Here is a 21,076-nt window from a genome sequence, read left to right as displayed (position 1 = left end):
CTTGGTTTCATTAGTTTCGTGGGTTTTTTTTGTGTGTGTGTTTTTTTAGTTATATGTTATTTCTTCCATAATTTTACTCTTTTCTCCCTGTTACATTATTAGCATCTTAGGGACAGAGGTCATGCCTTACATTCCCTACCCCCCACCCCCTCCAGGGCACACAGCATAATGTTGAACAAACAATGGTAACATGAGAATTCTCTGAAATGTTTAGGAATGGGTGCTATCTAGGGGCATTTTCATATTGTAGCAATTTGAAACGTATGTGTCTGAGTCAAAACCAGATGCGTCCTTTGGATTAAATTCGTGTTACGAGAGGTTTGTCTGTCAATAGCCTGGAGAAGGCTGTGCCTCCAGAGGGGACCTGAACTGGGCAGGCTCAGAGGCCGCGCTGGCCAATTCCTCTCCGCCAGCTCTGTAGCCACTGGTCCCGGCAGTGCGACCTGGGTCCCGGGTCCTCAGATTCTCCGAAATGGAGACGAAGAGTTAACTGTGCCTTTCTAATGACGGAGCCCGGAGTCCGACTGAGAAAGGGAGGAAGTCGGCTATTGTTCGCCATTTCTCTTCCGTAGGCAGTCCGTGCTGAGAAAGTATAAACAGGGCCGTGTTCTGCTTGGCGGTTTCTGATCTCTTTCCTCCCTTAAGAGTGATTTTCCTGGAGGGTGGGTGGCAACACTTGATAATATGTCGGAAGTGTGTGTGTACCTGCTTGGAGCCTCTTTCCCATAAAACACAGCCTTGTTCCAGGCAGGCTCTTCCCCGCACGCCACTGGACAAGGCACCGCCCCCTTTTGGGTCAACAGCAACAGACAAGCATCGTCTCCCTGTTTTTCCCTTCCTCCCTCCCCGGCCTCTAAGTCTTGACTGGCATTATTCCAGCAGTAGTCACTGTATTTAGTCACCTGAAAGAAATTTCTCTTGTAGATTACATTCTACTCTCAGATAAGACCCCCATTCTCCATCATTCCAAATCCATTTATATTTGTTATCTTTCTAAGAACTGATTTTGCGATCATACAGACCCACAGATCTTTATCTTAAATAATAATAATTAGCCGAAACCGGTTTGGCTCAGTGGATAGAGCGTCGGCCTGTGGACTGAAAGGTCCCAGGTTCGATTCCGGTCGGGGGCATATACCTTGGTTGCGGGCACATCCCCAGTAGGGGGTGTGCAGGAGGCAGCTGGTCGATGTTTCTCTCTCATCGACGTTTCTAGCTCTCTATCCCTCTCCTTTCCTCCCTGTAAAAATCAATAAAATATATTTTAAAATAATAATAATAATAATAATTAAAAAAAACCTAAAAGCCCTGAGAACTAAGTTTAAAACTTTGGTTCAACCTCATTTGTTAACAAAATCTGATCAGAATTCGTTGAGGTTGTTTAGAATTCACGTACTTGGTATGATTATATGGATGTTTCTCGGCAGAGAAGTAATGTGTTTGTTTAAGAGGGCTGCCGCAAAGCTTGCTGGGGTTGTTTTATAATCCTGTGTACACTGTAAAACCTTTCCACTATCTGAGAAGCCCTAAATTCACATCTGGCCCAAAGATTTTAGATACGGGATCGTGGGCCTGTACTAGATTCTGCTTCCTAATCAGCTGCTGTGTTTGTGTTTCAGAGCCTTTATTAATCTTTTTTAAAAAGCATATTTTTATTAATTTTAGAAAGAAAGGGAGAGGGAGAGAGAGATAGAAACATCAACGATGAGCGAGAATCATTGATTGGTTGCCTCCTGCACGCCCCTTACTAGGGATCGAGCCTGCAATCTGGGCATGTGCCCTTGACCGGAATTGAACCTGGCATGCTCTACCCACTGAGTCAAACCAGCTAGGGCTATTAGTCATCTTTGAGATTAGCATAGTGACTTCAAAGTTACTCTGCTGTCAGCAAAGATAACTGGAATCCAGATAGGCTAACACAGCTTCTTTCTCCCCATTGCTATAACATACCGCTTAAATAGGAAAAGAGAAACGGAGAGGAAATCTGAGCTCCATTACAGGCTGATGGGCCTGGGTACCTAGCAGCTTATGTGTAAAGTGGGCACGGGAGGGCGGGAACAAAGCCTGGGAAGTGAGGTTGACCGTTAGCATTTGTGAGGTCCCAGCTTTGAGGTTGAGTACTTTCGATTTGGGGCAAGAAGATCTCGGTGGCCATGACGATTGCATCCCTAGCCTGAGCATCTCCTTAAAACTTTCCTAGTACTCAAAGCGAGATAACAGAAAGATGGTGCCCGGGCCTTCCCGTCTCTACTGTTACAAGCTGGTGATGTTGTAGCACCTTTAATTTACCGCTGAGGACATTGAAAGCTAACACGCTTCTTAAGGCTGTGAACGTGACATTCGCTTTCCTGCTTTAAAGTAGGAATAAGAGGAAGAAATTCCTGGAGAAAAATAATTCAGAATTCAGGTGGCACCTATTACGTGGGTAAAATACAGAAAGGAACATTTTCTATGTACAGGAAGTTAGTAGCTTTTCTGGTTTGGGAAATTTATTTAATAGATTTAAAATCTTCTGAGAGAGGAACCTTATATAGTTCCATCTTGAGCATTTTACTCTGAAGAAAAGCACTTAATCATAACATGATTTATACTTGTACTGACCTGAGAAAATTATTAGCTACTGTGGATGCATAAATTGGAATGTGTGTTCAGAACATTTGTGGGGTTTTTTTTAGATTATACTTTTTTTTTATACAACTTAAGTTCTGATCAGTTCTGTGAATGTAATATGTGTTATACATATTTGTGTTTAGATAATACTGAGGCTTATAGATTATTTGCACACCATTTTATTGAGTTTCTGTGGTTTGTTTCTTAGATACTTTTAAAAAAAAATTACTTTATTGATTAAGGTATCACATATTTGTCATCAACCCCCCCCCATTCCCATCCCAAGCCCCCCCACACGCATGCCCCCATCCCCCTGTTGTCCGTGATCACTGGTTAGGCTCATATTCTTAAGATACTTTTTAAAAAGTATATATTTTTACTGATTTCAGAGAGGAAGGTAGAGGGAGAGAGAGATAGAAACATCCTATATAATAAAACCCTAATATGCAAATCGACCAAAAGGCAGAACGACTGATGGAAAAACCAGTCACTATGACGCGCACTGACGACCAGGGGGAAGATGCTCAATGCAGGAGCTGCCCCAAGTCGGGGGGTCGGGGGGCAGCTCCTGCATTGAGCATCTGCCCCCTGAGAGGGAGGCGACTGTTGGCGGTGGCGGGGAGCGGGGCCAGAGGGGGGGGCGGGGCCAGGCTGCCAGCCAAGGTAGGTGCCAGCGGGGGGGGGGGGGGGGGGGGGCCTGGATTGCCCCGCCCACCGGTCACCCCACAGATGGCCCTGATCATGGCCAGGCCTTGGGACCCTACCCTATATATTGGGAACAGTCTCTTAGATTTAAAAATTAAAACCTGGCAAGGCTACTCTAACACTGAGAAAACAGGATGATGCAGCGATGACATGCATGGACTCTGGCTTGCACATTTTGTGGTCAGCCCTGATTCTGACACTTATAACTGTGTGACAAAGTCAATTACTTAACTTCTCTCTGCTTCAGTTTTTCCACCCATCAGATGGGGAAAATGGTACTACTGCCTCAGAAGGATCATGTTATGTGCTACTTTTTATAACCAGGGCAAAAAAATGTAGCTGCCCATACAACAGCAAGATGCCTTTCACCTGTATGAAAAGTGTCCCGGATTGCGAGAGGGATTTCTGACTGCCGGTTTAGGCCCGACATCCCCTGAGGGCCCTGGATTGCAAGAGAATGCAGACTGGGCTGAGGGACCCCTTCCCGCCACCCCCCCCCCACCCCACCCCCGTGCACTAATTTCATGCACTGGGCCTCTAGCCAATAATGAAAGAGAATCATTGATCAGCTGCCTCTCGCACACCCCCTGCTGGGGATCCAGCCCACAACCGGTGTGTGACCTCCTGGTTCATAGGTCTACGCTCAACCACTGAGCCCCTCCGGCTGGGCTCTTAGATACTTTTTATGTCCTCCCTTATTGCTGGATTGTCAGTGTCTTGTTCATGTCCATCCCTATAAACTGTCCTTCTGATGTCTTCTCATTTATTGATTCTGATGTGCTGGGGCCTTATAACGCAGTTAACTTAACTCAGGCTTATAGGCGTTTATTTATTCATCCAGCCCCTCTGAGATATTGATTGATATTTATTAATATACTAGAGGCCCGATGCATGGATTTGTGCACCGGTGGAGTCCCTCGGCCTGGCCTGTGCCCTCTTGCAAATCCGGGACCCCTCGGGGGATGTCCGAATGCCAGTTTTGGCCTGATCCCCGAAGGCCAGGCTGAGGAACCCCACTGGTGCACGAGCGGTTGGCTGGTTGCTTAGGCTTTTATATGTATAGATGCAAGGCTCTGAGTAGACATTGGTGAACAAGGCTTTTATTTATAGTCCCTGCCTTCGTGAAGCTGGGAGTCTAGTAGATTTTAATTTAAAGAGGAAAGTATATATAATATGTACTCTATTTAAAACTTTTAAATTACCTGACACTTTTTCATTGGTAATAAGAATTCAGTTTAAATATGTTTTTTTAATCGGAATCATTTTCATGAGACTTCTCTAAAATGTCTCGTTACTTCAAACATTGATTACAGGAAGGTAACCCAAAGTGAAGATTCGTCTCTTACATTAATTACATTAACATTTATTTATTTATTTATTTATTTATTTATTTTTATATTTTATTGATTTTTTTTACAGAGAGGAAGAGAGAAGGATAGAGTTAGAAACATCGATCAGCTGCCTCTTGCACACCCCCCACTGGGGATGCGCCCACAACCAAGGCACATACCCTTGACTGGAATCGAACCTGGGACCTTTCAGTCCGCAGGCCGACGCTCTATCCACTGAGCCAAACTGGTTTCGGCTACATTAACATTTATTTTAACATTTAATCACATACTGGATTCCTACTGGAACTTGGATTTGAACTTGTGTCTACTGATTCCCAGCTCAGTGCCTTTTGCATTACATTATGTGAATTTTTAGGACAATGTTATTATGTAAAACTAAAAAAAAAAGGCTCTGAAGTAAAGTATGGTAACTGTAATGGGTAATATTGTGGTGTCCTGGGAGTCTCTGTTCAGAATGTTTCTGTTCTTTTTATTTATTTATAAATATATATATTTTATTGATTTCAGAGAGGAAGGGAGAGGGAAAGATAGATAGAAACATCAATGATGAGAGAGAATCATTGATCAGCTGCCTCCTGCACAACCTCTACTGGGGATCGAGCCCACAACCCAGGCGTGTACCCTTGACCGGATTCAAATCTGGGACCCCTCAGTCTTCAGGCCGACGCTCTATCCACTGAGCCACACCGGCCAGGGCAGAATGTTTGTGTTCTTTATGCGGATTTTCCCCTTTAGGAGCAGCAGGGGCAGGTATGGCTGGAGGCCTGACTCTTTGCATATTTGTGTTTTCTAGTTTGTACCTGTTCAAACTTGGCCTGGCTCCTCAGATTCAGGACCTGTATGGAAAGGTTGACTTCACCGGTAAGGAGTTGCAAACCCAGCAGGAAATACTCGATTTATGTGCAAATAGCCTGGAGAGCCAACAAAACCAATCTTCCTGACGCGGGGCTTTAAAAATACTCTGGCATCAGAGATGAAAGCGGTATAAATAGCATTCTCCTCGGGATGGTGAAAAGAACACTAAAATTGGGATTTCAGGCTCTTTCCTCTCAGTTAGGACCTGGGTATGATTAGTGAGTCTCGGTTTTCTTATATCTAAGTTGGGGATAATATTAGCGCATATATATATATTTTTATATATATATATACACACACACACACACACACACACACACACACACATATATATATTAGCGTACATATATTAGCATATATATTAGCACATATATTAGCATACATACATTAGCATATATATGTAGTATTACATATATTTATTGTTTTTTCTTATATCTAAGAAAATAGATTTATTTATTTTTATTTATTTCTTCTATTTTTTCATTTATTTATTTCTTATATCTAAGTTGGGGTAATATTAGCGCATATATATATATACATACATATATATATTAGCATACATATATTAGCATATATATATGTAGTATTACATATATATTTTGGGACATATATTAGCATATATATATATATATATATATATATATATATGTAGTATTAATACGTAACTTTAAGTGAAAAGAGCCACTCCTCCAACCCTTTCCTTCCGACAGGCACCTCCTGGGGGCAGAGCTAGGGTGGGGGAGTGAGATGAAGCAGGGATGACACTTCTGTAATTGGTACTTATTTGGATAATTTTAGTTTATTTAGCTTACTCTGAGTATCTGCTGTAGTCAGATGCTTGAAGAGATGGGGCTCGGGGAGAAAAAGATCAGTGGTGATAGTGGTTAGGGGTAGGATAGATTCAAATCTTTCTTTTTTAAAAATATATTTTTATTGATTTTTTTACAGAGAGGAAGGGAGAGGGATAGAGAGTTAGAAACATCGATGAGAGAGAAACATCTATCAGCCGCCTCCTGCACCCCCCCGCCACTGGGGATGTGCCCGCAACCAAGGCACATGCCCTTGACCGGAATCGAACCTGGGACCTTTGAGTCCACAGGCCGATGCTCTATCCACTGAGCCAAACCGGTTAGGGCTAGATTCAAATTTTTCAAACTGGGGATTCTTTTATACGCCTGGGAATATAAAAAAATGGCAACAAAACTTCTATCTGCTATTTTTCCTCCCAGAGAAGTCGTTCACCAGACCTGGGGCAGGGGCCTGACCTTCCATGTTGTTTTCTTTATCACGGGGCTTCCTGCCGTAGAAACGAAATTCTTTAGAAGTCACTAGTGATTTTGATTGTAAAAGTGGAGATACCGACCGGCTGGGAACTAATTCCCTTCTCGTGGCGTTTCCTTTGATGCCGCTCCACTCACAGGTTCATGGTGGGAAATGCCATAAGTAGCGGTTTGGAAAAGCTGTTTTCGGCAGGGCCATTCTCATGCCGTAGTTAATTTTTAATGCTCTTGATAATAGTAATAGTTTACTCCTACTGAGCGCATGTTATGTGTACCAGGGAGTGTGTTTAATGCCTCTGCATGCTGTCTCATTAATCCTTTTAACAACCCTGAGGGGTAGAGTCTATCTTAATCCAGTTTTTGTAGTTGAAGAATCTCTTTCCTTCTCTGAGTTTTGGAAAGGCGCTTAACTTGTCTGCCTGGGTCTCGCTTCTCTCCTGCAGAAGAAGAAATCAACAACATGAAGATTGAGCTGGAGAAGTACGGGATCCAGATGCCTGCCTTCAGCAAGATCGGGGGCATCCTGGCCAACGAACTCTCCGTGGATGAAGCTGCATGTAAGAGAGAAATGGGATTCAATGGGATTGTTGCCACCACTTTCGGTGATGGATACGATCATGATGATCTTGGACATTAGGACAGTGGTCGGCAAACCTCGGCTCGTGAGCCACATGCGGCTCTTTGGCCCCTTGAGTGTGGCTCTTCCACAAAATACCACGGCCCGGGCGAGTCTATGTTGAAGAAGTGGCGTTAGAGGAAGTTTAAGTTTAAAAAATGAGGCTCTCAAAAGAAATTTCAATCGTTGTACTGTTGATATTTGGCTCTGTTGACTAATGAGTTTGCCGACCACTGCATTAGGAGTTTCGCTAGCAAGCTTAGGTCAGTAAATCTAGGTGGTTGTTGTTTTTCTGTTATTTTTTTAAAAATATGTATTTATTGATTTTAGAGAGGAAGGGAGAGGAGAGGGAGATAGAAACATCAATGATGAGAGAGAACCCTTGATCAGCTGCCTCCTGCATGTCCCATACCGGGGATCGAGCCTACAACCCGGACATGTGCCCTTGACTAGAATCAAACTTGGGACCTTTCAGTCCACAGGCCAACACTCTGTCCACTGAGCCTAACGGGCTAGGGCGAGTAGATCTAGTTTTCAACACTTCTATAGTCTTTTATGCTATTGTTTGGAAATAAGTGATTGATTTGGATAATACAAACACTCAGACAGTGAGGTCCACATTTCAGTGCCTCTTGGAGGTGCTTATTTTTTTATAGGATTTACATGATGGTGAAGGGTGATCATTTCCCTAACACATCCTCCTTGCAAGGTTCCCTTGTGGATATTTCCCTGTGAGTTTCCAAATTCAGCTTCCCAGGTGTGGCTCAGAACGTGGGCTTCATGTACCCTGAGGAAGGGACCGGGCTTACAGGACTCGGGGAGCCACTCCTCCAACCCCAGGTGTTATTTCTCCATGAAAACAAGCCCCCTCTGTCCTGTTGTGTTGCAGGGTGGTTTTGTAGGTGTAACATGTATCCTATACTCTGAATCACTCGGTGCTCTGCATTTTTAATTTATTTTCAGTACATGCTGCCGTTATCGCTATTAACGAAGCCGTGGACCGTAGAATCCCAGCTGACACATTCACAGCTTTGAAAAACCCCAACGCCATGCTTGTCAATCTGGAAGAGTCCTTGGCTTCCACCTACCAGGACGTCCTCTACCAGGCCAAGCACGACAAAATGACAAATGCCAGAAACAGGGTAAAAAATGGAACATCTCTTCTTTCTAACTGATTTATGTTCTTTCCTCGTTTGATTTTAAAAATCCGTTTTATTGAGGTGTAATGTACAGGATAGTGAAATGCACTCATTTTAAGCATACGGTGTTGACACATATATGTGGGGAACCATCACCCAAAACATCCCAGGGCCCCCACAATAAAAGTCTGTCCCCCACGCCTCACCCCGACCCCAGTCACCTACCAATCTGTTTTTTATCACTATAGATTCCCCCCCTCCCCCCCCCCCCCCGCCGCGCCCCGGAAATTCATATAAATGAAATGGATTTACACAGGATGTAGTCTTTTGGCCTTAGATTCCACTTTGACTTCTACTTTCTTCTTGAATTTTGTGCAAACCAATGAGAGGGTCTGAGAGCTGGTCCCTGGATGGGCCCGTTCTGCTCAGTCTGAGGCAGGGCCGTGTGCTCACGAGTGGGCAGGACAGGTTCGCCGGAGCTTCCTTCTCTCGCCTGCCCGGCGCTGGGAGAACCTAGGACTTGTCCTTAAGTGGACCTGCTTTTTATGCTTTAATTATAGTCCTATAGCAATCCACTTGGTTCTCTACTACGGAATTTATTCTATTTTTTTAAAAATCCTCACCCAGGGATATTTTTTCCATTGGTTTTTATTTATTTACTAGAGGCCCGATGCATGAAATTCGTGCAAGGGGCTCAGCCCTCACAGCTGCAGCGGCTTGCCTCGGCCCTCGCAGCCCCAGCTTCATCCAGAAGGTCATCCAACAGGATGTCGGGAAGGTCGTTCGACTGTCTGGTCTAATTAGCATATTATGCTTTTATTATTATAGATTTATTTATTATTTTTTTAAATACATTTTTATTGATTTCAGAGAGGAAGTGAAAGGGAAAGAGAGAGAGAAATATCAGTGATGAGAGAGAATCATTGATTGGGGGATTGAGCCCACAACCTGGGCACGTGCCCTTGACCAGGGAATCGAGCCTGGGACCCTCAGTCCATAGGCGGAACCACCAAACCAGACCAGCTAGGGCTCCGTTGATTTTAGGGAGAGTGGGAGAGAGAGGGAGAGACAGAGTGAAACATGGATGTGAGAGCAACACATCAATTGGTTGCCTTCTGCACAAGCCCCGACCAGGGCCTGGGCCGGGGAGGAGCCTGCAACTGAGGTGCGTGCCCTTGGTCAGATTCGAACCCAGGACCCTTCGGTTTGCAGGCTGACGCTCTATCCACTGAGCCACACCGGCTAGGGCTTTACTACAGATTTTAAGTCACCTCCTTTCCTTGCTCTTGGTTCTGTTCCGGTGGGGGAGGAGTTCAGTGTCTCTCCGTGGTCTCCTCAGGGAGCTGAGCTAATCTAATGACCCTTTTAACTCGTTTTCAGACGGAAAACTCGGAGAGAGAGAGGGACGTTTATGAGGAGCTGCTCACGCAAGCTGAAATCCAAGGCAACGTAAACAAAGTCAACAGTAAGTGTGACCCTGAGCCAGGCACCTGAGGGGACAGCAGAGGAGTGTGAGTGTTGATCTGTTCTGGACGCATGACTCAGTTTATTTACTGTAGGCGCTAGTGGGCTTGTTTAGGAACTGCTGCTTATGACTGTGTTTTGTATTCGTGTGTTCTGTTCGCTGCCGCTGTCCTCGGGCGGGTCCCCACCCCACCCGCTCTCATTGCTGTAGCTTCTAGACCAGTGGTCCCCAACGTGGGCACACGCCCCACAGGGAGGCAGTTTGATGTTTAAGGGGGACAATTCGAGAATGAGTTACTAACCGGGAATTTTTTGCATTTCTTATGGTTCTAGGGGCCTCATATACAGTATATAAATATACGTATATTGTGACATAGTTATACATTTCAGTTCTGTTATATGTTTTGAAACTTTATTTGCTATTTTTTCATATCACTTCATGTTATTATTTTTAAACAATTTCTTAGCGATTTCTTCCTCAGTCCTTCAACTGTCCTTCCGTTCTTTTATTTTTCTCTCTCATGGATGCCATGTTCTTTGGAATCTTGTTTAGACCAAGTTCATAGCCTTTGAGGCTTCCTCCACGTGAATAAGAGTTCACTTTTTGAATAATGAGAATTCTAGGTCACAGGGGGCATCAGGATGTTAGAGATGCTTAGGTGGGGCGTGGCCAAAGAGAGGGTGGGAACCACGGATCTAGACTGATCATTTTGGCTTGTTTCACTCTTTCACCCTGTGTTATACATGTAAAAACCCTGAAGAGCAGTTTTATTCTTTTTATTTTTACAATAATGTACAGTAATAGCTTTGTTTTTCTTTTAAAGACTAGTACAAGTTATCTAGAGGTAAACAATAAACAAAAAACCAGACCCCTATCACCTAGAAATAACCACTATTGATTTTTTATGCACATCCCTTTCAAAACATATATTTGAACACAAATGAGATTGTACTATTGATATTTGCATATGTGTTGCACACTTTTGAGAAATTTAATTTCTTTCTTTTGAAAAAATTAATTTCTTGGAAGTGTTATTTTCATTTTTGTTTCTCTTCTGCTGAAGAGCCTGCATTGGTTCCTTATGACTTGCCAGACCAAATGCAGAGCCTTAGTGTACAACTCCATAGAGACCCATTTACCCAGTCGTCTCCTATGTTGATTCTATTCATTTCATGACACATTAAGAATCTGGCTCTGCCGAAACCGGTTTGGCTCAGTGGATAGAGCGTCGGCCTGCGGACTGAAGGGTCCCAGGTTCGATTCCGGTCAAGGGCATGTACCTTGGTTGCAGGCACATCCCCAGTGGGGGGTGTGCAGGAGGCAGCTGATCGATGTTTCTAACTCTCTATCCCTCTCCCTTCCTCTCTGTAAAAATCAATAAAATATATTTTTTTAAAAAAAGCATCTGGCTCTGGAGTTGGACAGACCTAGGGTTTGGTCTCTTGTCCTCCTAACAGCGGTGTGGCATTGGACAACTGGAGCATAGAATCATGCAGATGATGAGATAATGTATGTAAACTGCCTGGTACTTAGTAAGTACCCAATATTAGTATTATTATTGCTTTTTAAAAAAAATCATGTAATCTCTCTACTTAAGGCCTTTATATCTTATCTCTTTTCTAATCCGAATTGTATGTGCCATTCAAGATCCAATTTAATTCTGACCTTAGTACCTATTCCAGCTCACAATATACATGCCTTTTTAAAAATATATATATATTTTTATTGATTTCAGAGAGGAAGAGAGAGGTAGAAACATCAATGATGAGGAAGTGTCATTGATTGGCTGCCTCCTGCACGCCCCCCATGGGGGATTAAGCCCGCAACCCAGGCATGTGCCCTTGACTGGAATCGAACCTAGGACCCTTCAGTCCGCAGGCGGATGCTCTATCCACTGAGCAAAACCAGCTAGGGCAATATACACGCCTTTCAAATTTCTCACAGCACAGACAGATTAAACCACACAGTATTTTTTAAATATATTTTTTTATTGATTTCAGAGAGGAAGGGAGAGGGGGAGAGAGAGAGAAACATCAATGATGAAAATCATTGATTGGCTGCCTCCTGCACGCCCCCTACTGGGGATCCAACTTGCAACCCGGGCATGTGCCCTGACCAGGAATCTAACCGTGACTTCCTGGTTCATAGGTTGACACTCAACCACTGAGCCACTCAGGCCGGGCCAATTTTCAAATTTCATAATTAAATTTTTGGGGTAACAATTTTAATAACGTTCTGTAAGTTTCAGGGGTACAACTTGATCCTAGGGCATCTGCATACTCGATTGTGTGCTCACTACCCGAAGTCTGATCTCCTTCTGTCACCAGATCCTTGACCCTCCTCCACCCTCTTCGTTCTCCCTGACAATACATTTGAAACAAAATTGCCCAAAGATGTGGCCCTTTCTGTGGGAGACCTTCTCCTGTTTAGTAGTTTGCTCTAGACAACCACTTGGCATTTCTGAGGGAACTTGGGCCTGTATTCGTGTCGATTGGTGCCCCTGACTTTGATCCCACAGCGGTGCCAGGCTGTCTGCATCTGGAAGCTTTTAAGTAGGCCCGCGGCGTGCGCTCCAGGAATCTGTTACCCCTGATGGGCAGCCTGGCAGGAGCCCCCGGGAGCTGGATGGCTTCAAGGTTCTTTCCAGTCCCCAGATCTTAGGCGGCTGTGACGGCCCAGAACAAAGCCGGCCCGATTCCGTTCCCTAATCTGAGTGGAGGGGTTGGTTTGGGGGAAGGAAAACTATCCTGGGCTGTTCATGTGAACACAGTGTTTTCTCAAAGCGCCTGCCTTCTTCCTCCGCAGCGTTTTCCGCGTTAGCGAACGTGGACCTGGCTTTGGATCAGGGAGGCGCCCTGGCCCTGTTCCGGGTTCTGCAGTCCCCGGCGCTGGGCCTCCGTGGGCTGCAGCAGCAGAACAGCGAGTGGTACCTCAAGCAGCTCCTGAGTGACAGGCAGCAGAAGAGACAGGTGAGAGGACCCGGGTCCCGCCTGCGGGGTTGGTGCACCAGCCTGACCCCGTGCTGTCGGGTGAAAGACACTTCCGAGCCATCTTTTCCTAGCGTGACTTTTCCTCCTGCATATAAATTAGGTTTTTATGTTTACTTATTTTCCGTTGTTTTTTTTAATCCCCACCGAGGATATTTTTCCATTGATTTTTAGAGAGAGTGGAAGAGAGAGGGAAAGACGGAGAGAAACATCCATGTGAGAGAGACACATCGACTGGCTGCCTCCTGCATGAGCCCCGACCAGGGCCCGGTTCGGAGAGGAGCCTGCAACCAAGGCATCCAACCCGGGATCCTTCGGTTCCACAGGCCCACGCTCTATCCACTGAGCCACACCAGCTAGGGTTAAATTAGATTCTTAAAATGTCCTCAGGCAGCCCTAGCTGGTTTGGCTCAGTGGATAGAGCGTGGGCCTGTGGACTGAAGGGTCCTGGGTTCTGTTCTGGCCAAGGGGCGTGCAGGAGGCAGCCGATCCATGATTCTCTCTCATCATTGATGTTTCTGTCTCTCCCTCTCCCTTCCTCTCTGAAATCAATAAAAATATATTTTAAAAAGAAAGAGCTGTTTTTTAAAAAAATAAATCCACAAATAAAATGTCCTCAGGTAAAGTACACATGGTCTTCAGCTGTGCTTGGTTTTAGAGTTGGAAATCCCCTGAAAATAGGTAATGCCCACCTTCCCAGTCGAACCACCCCTTCACCCGAAGCCTTCGCCTGCATCCCCCACCAGAGCCGTCGGGAAAACTGGAGTTTTTTTACACTCTCACTTCAGGAATTTCTGCTTTAACCCTTTGCACTCGCTTGCTTTTTTTCTCGATTCCTTTATTCTACTCGGGATTTAATTTTTTAAATACCCCAGATTTTACAAAGCGCGGCAGTACAATAAAAAACTGGAGTTTCTTTTCATACAAACTTATTTATTTGGATTTTTTTACATTTCAAATTATTGATACATTCAAAGAGTCATTTTCATCTCGACATCCGAGTGCAAAAGGTTAAAAAAAACTGCTCCTCAGTGTGTCCTCTGGGGAGATGCTCACTGTCCAGCAGACTGTGTGACTGTTCTGGGGGGGCCAGGGGGCAGGTTTCAGAACAATAAGAGGGGTTTTCTCTTTTGTCCCACAAAGGGCAAGCGTACATTTTACAAACTCGCAGCGCGTATTGGCCAGAGTCAGTGGCATACACGTGCTAGTGATTCTGTAAACGTTTATCTCAGGACGTTTGACGCTTCTCACAAAATATTTCTTTCAATGGACGGGTATCCAGAAAGTCACCCCCCCCACCCCCCCCCCCCACCCGCCCTGGCATGGCCAGGGCTGCCACTTGCCCCCGTGGCTCTCTGTCCCCATGACCGCTGCGGCAGGAGGGGAGCGTGGCGGTTGGCAGAGGCGGGGTCCTGTTGACATGAAGGTCCTTTGCTGTCCTCAGGGCGGTCAGGCGGATGCGCTGCAGAAGGAGGAGCTCCAGGCCGCCGTGGATGCCGCCAACACTGCCGCCCAGCAGTACCAGCGAAGTAAGCCCCCGGCCGGGCTCCTGGGCTCCCGAGGCGGGGAGGGAAGTGGCTTCATGGCATCGGGGGTCTGAGGTCACCCTTCTGAGCGAGAAAGCACCGCGGCCGGTCAGGGAAACGCCTGCAGCAGGCGAGAGTCGGGGATCGATGGGCGAGATTTGGAGGATGCAAGAGGAGAAGGCTGTTCCTAACACATTGCAGAAAGATCACGAGAATTCTCGTGTGTTCCTATTACACAGTGTTGTTTTTTTTTAATTTTTATTTTAAATATATATTTTATTGATTTTTTACAGAGAGAAAGAGAGAGGGATATAGAGTTAGAAACATTGATCAGCTGCCTCTTGCACAGCCCCCACTGGGGATGTGCCCGCAACCAAGGTACATGCCCTTGACCGGAATCGAACCCGGGACCTTTCAGTCCGCAGGCCGACGCTCTATCCACTGAGCCAAACGGGTTTCGGCTATTACACAGTGTTTTACAAAGCATCATACTTTAAAAAGATATTCGCTTGTAAGAACATGTAATAAGTAACTTCAAAATGCAACGGGTATTTAATTTGAAAGCGTGCCTTGAACGTGTATGTAAAAACGCTTTTTGTACTCGCTCAATAGACACACTTACCTGGCCACTGGGTAAAGCTAGCAATGAAACTACTGGGTCCGAAATGTGCTAACGTGGGGCAACAGGGGGAGGGAGGTGTGAGCAGAGGGACCGGAGGTGAGAGGTGTATGGAAGGGCAGCGCTTGGGATCAGGTTTCTGGAGGTGTTTGGTGCTGGGTGGCGTAAGGTCAAGGCCTGGGAAGACGGTGGAGAGCGTTGAGCGGCAGCTGAAGAAGCTGGTGCCTTGCGGGCGGCCGCAGCGGAAGGAGGAGGTTTCAGGGAGAGGAGTGGTGGCTGCGGGTGATCTGGAGCAGAAAGAGGGCCTAGACGAGGAGGCTGCTTTTTTTTAACTGGCTTTGTTGCGATACAGTTCGCCCCCTGCCAAGGAGACTGCTCTCTAAGATGGGAGTTCCACTTCGGGTGACGTGGCCAGCAGGTCACCCGCGGAGCGGAACTTCCAACCGTGACAGCTGGCGTCGCCTTCCCCCGGGGGCTCCCTCCGCCAGCCGTGTCTCTGACCCCGTTCTCTGCCAGGGCTGGCAGCCGTGGCAGCCATCAACGCTGCCATCCAGAAGGGCGTGGCCGAGAAGACTGTTCTGGAACTGATGAACCCCGAAGCCCAGCTGCCCCAGGTGTATCCCTTTGCTGCCGATCTTTATCAGAAGGAGCTGGCTACGCTGCAGCAACAGAGTCCTGAGGTAAGTGAGCAAAATGCAACGGGAGGGCCCGGCCGGTGTGGCTCAGTGGTTGAGCATCAACCTATGAGCCAGGAGATCACGGTTCGATTCCCAGTCAGAGCGCATGCCTGAGTTGCAGGCTTGATCCCCAGTAGGGGGCGTGCAGGAGGCAGCTGATCAGTGATTCTCATCATTGATGTTTCTAGCTCTCTCTCCCTCTCCCTTCCTCTCTGAAAACAATAAAAAAACACAGAAAGCAGTGGGAGGGAATTGAATACCCATGTCGTGGTGCAGTTAGGGACACCAATTTTTTAAAAAATATATATTTTATTGATTTTTTACAGAGAGGAAGGGAGAGGGATAGCTAGAAACATCAATCGATCAGCTGCCTCCTGCACACTCCCTACTGGGGATGTGCCCGCAACCAAGGTACATGCCCTTGACCGGAATCGAACCTGGGACCCTTCAGTCCACAGGCCGATGCTCTATCCACTGAGCCAAACCGGTTAGGGCAGGACACTAAGTTTTTTAACCAGAAACTTAGACGCCTTGGTACTCCTTCGCGTCTCTCACTCTGTCCCCCTCTCGCTCTCTCTGCAGCATAGCCTCACCCACCCCGAGCTCTCCGTGGCCGTGGAGATGCTGTCATCCGTGGCCCTCATCAACAGGGCGCTGGAGTCGGGGGACATGAACACGGTGTGGAAGCAGCTGAGCAGTTCCGTGACGGGCCTGACCAACATCGAAGAGGAGAACTGTCAGAGGTGGGTGCCGAGTGGACTGGATCCTCCGACTGCTGGAACCTCCGTTGTGGGTCAGCCGTCAGCTCTGGTTTTCTTCACGGGCTCTGTGATCGTCTTTTTTTTTTTTTCTATTTCTATTCATTTTATACTTTATCATATACCCTGACGAAAGCCGTAATATTCTGGAACATCCTCTGAATCGAGTCCACCTTCATACTTCCTCACTTGTTCCAAGACTCTTCAGCTGGTTTGTTCAAACCAGGATCCGGTCCGGGACCATGTGTTACCTCTGTCTGTGTGTCCCTTCGGTGTCTTTTAGCCCAGAATTGTCCCTTTCTTCACGACACTGATTTGTCAGAGAGATGGGGCCGGTTGGCCTATAAAATGCCCCATCTTCTGGTTCTGGTTGCTTCGGAATACTTGTCTTATTCCTGAAAACTGGAAATTATGTCTAAAGGCCTGTCGAGATTTAGTTGAACATTTTTGGTAATGTGTGTGTTTCTCATTTTCTCATATCAAGACTCCTGTGAAATGTACTGTCCTGCCATTAACAATACTAAGACTGGTCTGTAGGGGAGAGCTCATCCCTCCAACAGATATCTGTGTTTCTCTCTCACCAGATCGTAATCTCTTTGCACCTTTTGCACCATGAACGTGCGCAAATTAACCTTTGACTTAATAGCTTGACCCTTGATAATCCTTGCCTAAATCGGTGCTTCAGCAAGAGCTGCTGAATGAGGACTTGTTGATACATCATTCCTCCTGCATTTCCTAGCTGGTGGGTGGCCTTAGTTCCTTATCTTGGAGCTGCTGCCTCTCTCTGATTCTAGAGTTGGTCTTCCTTGGAATTGAGAGGCTGTTAAGAATAGGTGCTATCCTTACATTTTCACATTTTCTGTGAGGTCACTCAGTCCCGGAGCTGGCCTCTAAACTATATCAAAACTGTTGGGTACCTTAACTGTCTGTGTTCTTGGATACTTTGCCCACTGTTCCCTCCCTCGCCCTTGCCGTCCTCCCCGCCACCCCCCCCCCCCCCCATGTCTTCTCATTCCTGTCACCCACAAGTGGTACTTGAAGGTCCCTTTTATTCTGTGGCACTTCATTGTCTTTGTTATTGGGGGATGGGGCAGGTATCTCGACGAGCTGATGAAGCTGAAAGACCAGGCACATGCAGAGAAGAACGAGTTTATTACGTGGAACGACATCCAGGCTTGCGTGGACCACGTGAATCTGGTGGTGCAGGAGGAGCACGAGAGTGAGTAACCCGGTCCCATCCCCCCATGTGCCACGGTGCCAGGCGGCGTGATGCCATGAGCCGGTTCTAACCATGACTCCTGGGGGGGGGGGTTAGAAAATTGAAATAGATGTGTAACTCAAAAGCTAAGGTTGGATATTATTTTCAAAACACCAGGCAACTGCTATAATCAGGTATGTAGGTCATAACTAATTCAGGAGATGGTCCTGGCTGGTTTGGCTCAGTGGGTAGAGCGTCGGCCTGTAGACTGAAGGGTCTTTGGTTCGATTCTGGTCAAGGGCACATGCCCGGGTTGTGGGCTTAATCCCCAGTAGGAGACGTGCCGATCAATGATTCTCTCTCATCATTAATGTTTCTCTCTCTCTTTCCCTCTTCCTTCCTCTCTGAAATAATATATATATATATATATATATATATATATATATATATATATATGTATATATATATATGTGTGTGTGTGTGTATGTGTGTATATATATATATATATACACACATATGTGTGTGTGTGTATATATGTGTGTGTATATATATATGTGTGTGTGTGTGTGTATATGTGTGTGTGTGTGTATGTATATATATATATATATATATACATACACACACACACACATATATATATATATATATATATATATATAAATTTTTCAGGAGATGAATTGAACATGATTTTTCATTTTTAAGTGCTCTTATAACAAGTAGCTCTGACACTAGCTTCCTGGAGTCGGGTCGGGTTGATGGGCTGAGGGCACAGTCCTGCCACTTCAGGCATCAGCTGTGGGTTCTGGGCCTCTCAGGTCACAACACATTTCTGAACAACTTGCTATAAATTCAGGTGTTTCCTCCCCTCACTCAGGTTCAGTAATATCCTAGATTGACTCTCAGGACTCAGGGAAGTGTTATACTTACAACTCTAGCTTTATTAGAAAGGATGCAAATCGGGACCCACCAAAGGGAGAGCCCTGCGGGGCGATGGCGGGCAGGGCGTCCTCAGGCTGTGCCCCTGCCGGCACATCGCTGTGTGGCACAGCCGGGTAAGCTCACGCGTGCTCCGGGGAGCCGGCATTGTTATCGGGGCCTCCTTACAAACAAGTGATGATTGTACCATTGGCTGTGTACTAGTAACTGAACTTAATTCTCAGACCACCTCCCCTCCCTGGAGATGGGGAGACTGGGCTAACGTATCACATGGCTCAGAGCCCCAGTCTTCTTCTTCTTCTTAGTCTTCTTCTTCTTCTTTTTTTAAAATATATTTTATTGATTTTTTACAGAGAGGAAGGAGAGGGATAGAGAGTTAGAAACATCGATGAGAGAGAAACACCGATCAGCTGCCTCCTGCACACCTCCTACTGGGGATGTGCCCGCAACCAAGGTACATGCCCTTGACAGGAATCGAACCTGGGACCTTTCAGTCTGCAGGCCGACACTCTATCCACTGAGCCACACTGGCTTCGGCAAAGCCCCAGTCTTCTAACCACATGGTTGGCCTTTCCAGGACGGCCAGCCCCCATCCTGAAACTACCGAGGGGCCCACCGGACTCCCCTGGCTAGCGTACACTCAGGGGTGGTTCCAGGGGCTCGCCATGAATGACAGAGTTATTCTTGTCACTTGGGAAATGCTAAGGGTTTAGAGCAGTGGTTCCCAACGTGGGGCATACGCCCAACATGGGAGCAATTTGATTTTTAAGGGGGGCAATTCGAGGATGAGTTATTAACTGAATTTTTTGCATTTCGTATGGTTCTAGGGGCCTCATATATTGTGACGTAATTATGCATTTCAGTTCTCTATTATATGTTTTGGAACTTTATTTGCTACTTTTATATCACTTCATCTATTATTTTTTTTTTTAAACAATTTCTTAGTGATTTCTTCCTCAGTCCTTCAACTGTCCTTTCGTTCTTTTATTTTTCTCTCTCATGGATGCCATGTTCTTTGGAAGCTTGTTTAGACCAAGTTCATGGCCTTTGAGGCTTCCTCCACGTGAATAGGAGCTCACTTTTTGAATAATAAGAATTCTAGGTCACAGGGGGCATCAGGATGTCAGAGATGCTTAGGTGGGGCGTGGCCAAAGAAGGTTGGGAACCACTGACCTGGAGGCCCTTTTCCAGGCAAAGACCAGCACACGTTTTGATTGCAGAGTCCTGACTGAAGGAGCACAGCTGACTGAGATGCCATGCGAGTGAACGTCTGTAGTTTACTCTGTATTCCTTGTGAGAAAGACTCCACTGATTTAGTGGGAAGAACCTTGCCGTGGAGCAGGGCGCCTCGGGCTTGGGTCCTCCGCATACCACTGGTGTGCTGTACGATCTTGGAAGAGATCCCTAAGCCTCATCTTTTTCCTACAATAATGTTGAATTAAGTGACTGTTTGAGATCCCTTGAACTCTGACTTTTTGTAAGTCAAGAATGGTTATGACTACACTTTGACATGTACCTGAAAACTATACTATAAAGCCAGTTTCATCAAAAGCTTCACACTTTAAAAAAATATATATATTTTTTAATTGATTTTAGAGAGGAAGGAGAGGGAGAGAGAGCTAGAAACATCAATGATGAGTGAGAATCATTGATAGGCTGCCTCCTGCACATCCCCTACTAGGGATGTGCCCTGAACAGGAATCAAAACGTGACCTCCTGGTTCACAGGTTGACACTCAGCCACCGAGCCATGCCGCTGGGCAACATCTTCACACTTTTAAGTGAGAGCAATTACACATAAAACAAGAGGACTTGAGCTTTCAATAGGAATATGCGCATAAGGCCATTTATTTTGAATGAAATAAACACTAAATTTAAAGAGACCATGCTGCTCAATATCATGGATGACCCATTACGGTTTGAATCATGGCGGTGCTTGGGTGGATTTATGCGTCCTTAGCATGCTTACAGACAGATTTGTTTATGGAATGTCTTAAAGAAATGACCTTTGTTTCTCCACCTTCAGGGATTTTAGCCATCGGCTTAATTAACGAAGCCCTGGACGAAGGGGATGCCCAGAAGACCCTGCAGGCCCTGCAGATTCCTGCAGCCAAACTGGAGGGCGTCCTGGCAGAGGTGGCCCAGCATTACCAAGACACGCTGATCCGAGCAAAGAGAGAGAAAGCCCAGGTGAGTGGCATCGAAAGTGTCGCCGCTGTTCCGAGAACTTCCTCCCTCCAAGCACCAAGATCCAGGGACTGCTCCTGGGCACCTCACATTCAGAGCTCTGTAGGGAACAAGGGGTGAGGGACATAGACTCTGCCTCTTGGAAGCTTTGCTGTTTTACACATTTG

The 21,076-nt window shown here is 46.0% G+C and overlaps 1 protein-coding gene across 1 annotated transcript in view; it reads left to right on the top strand.

The window, feature by feature from the left end:
- Positions 1-21,076, top strand: part of IQGAP1 (IQ motif containing GTPase activating protein 1) — a 109,615-nt gene that overhangs the window by 51,835 nt on the left and 36,704 nt on the right. Inside the window, exons 6-15 of the mRNA XM_079764044.1 lie at positions 5,461-5,528; positions 7,246-7,359; positions 8,382-8,560; positions 9,938-10,022; positions 12,828-12,991; positions 14,454-14,538; positions 15,671-15,834; positions 16,414-16,574; positions 17,684-17,808; positions 20,749-20,912. Coding sequence (XP_079620170.1) covers positions 5,461-5,528; positions 7,246-7,359; positions 8,382-8,560; positions 9,938-10,022; positions 12,828-12,991; positions 14,454-14,538; positions 15,671-15,834; positions 16,414-16,574; positions 17,684-17,808; positions 20,749-20,912 — 1,309 coding nt within the window. The remainder of the gene's footprint in view (positions 1-5,460; positions 5,529-7,245; positions 7,360-8,381; positions 8,561-9,937; positions 10,023-12,827; positions 12,992-14,453; positions 14,539-15,670; positions 15,835-16,413; positions 16,575-17,683; positions 17,809-20,748; positions 20,913-21,076) is intronic.

The sequence above is a fragment of the Cnephaeus nilssonii genome (assembly GCF_951640355.1).
Source record: "Cnephaeus nilssonii genome assembly, chromosome: 24".
Classification (NCBI taxonomy): domain Eukaryota; kingdom Metazoa; phylum Chordata; class Mammalia; order Chiroptera; family Vespertilionidae; genus Cnephaeus; species Cnephaeus nilssonii.
Note: the sequence above shows the minus strand (reverse complement) of the source record. Positions and strands in the feature narration are given on the sequence as shown.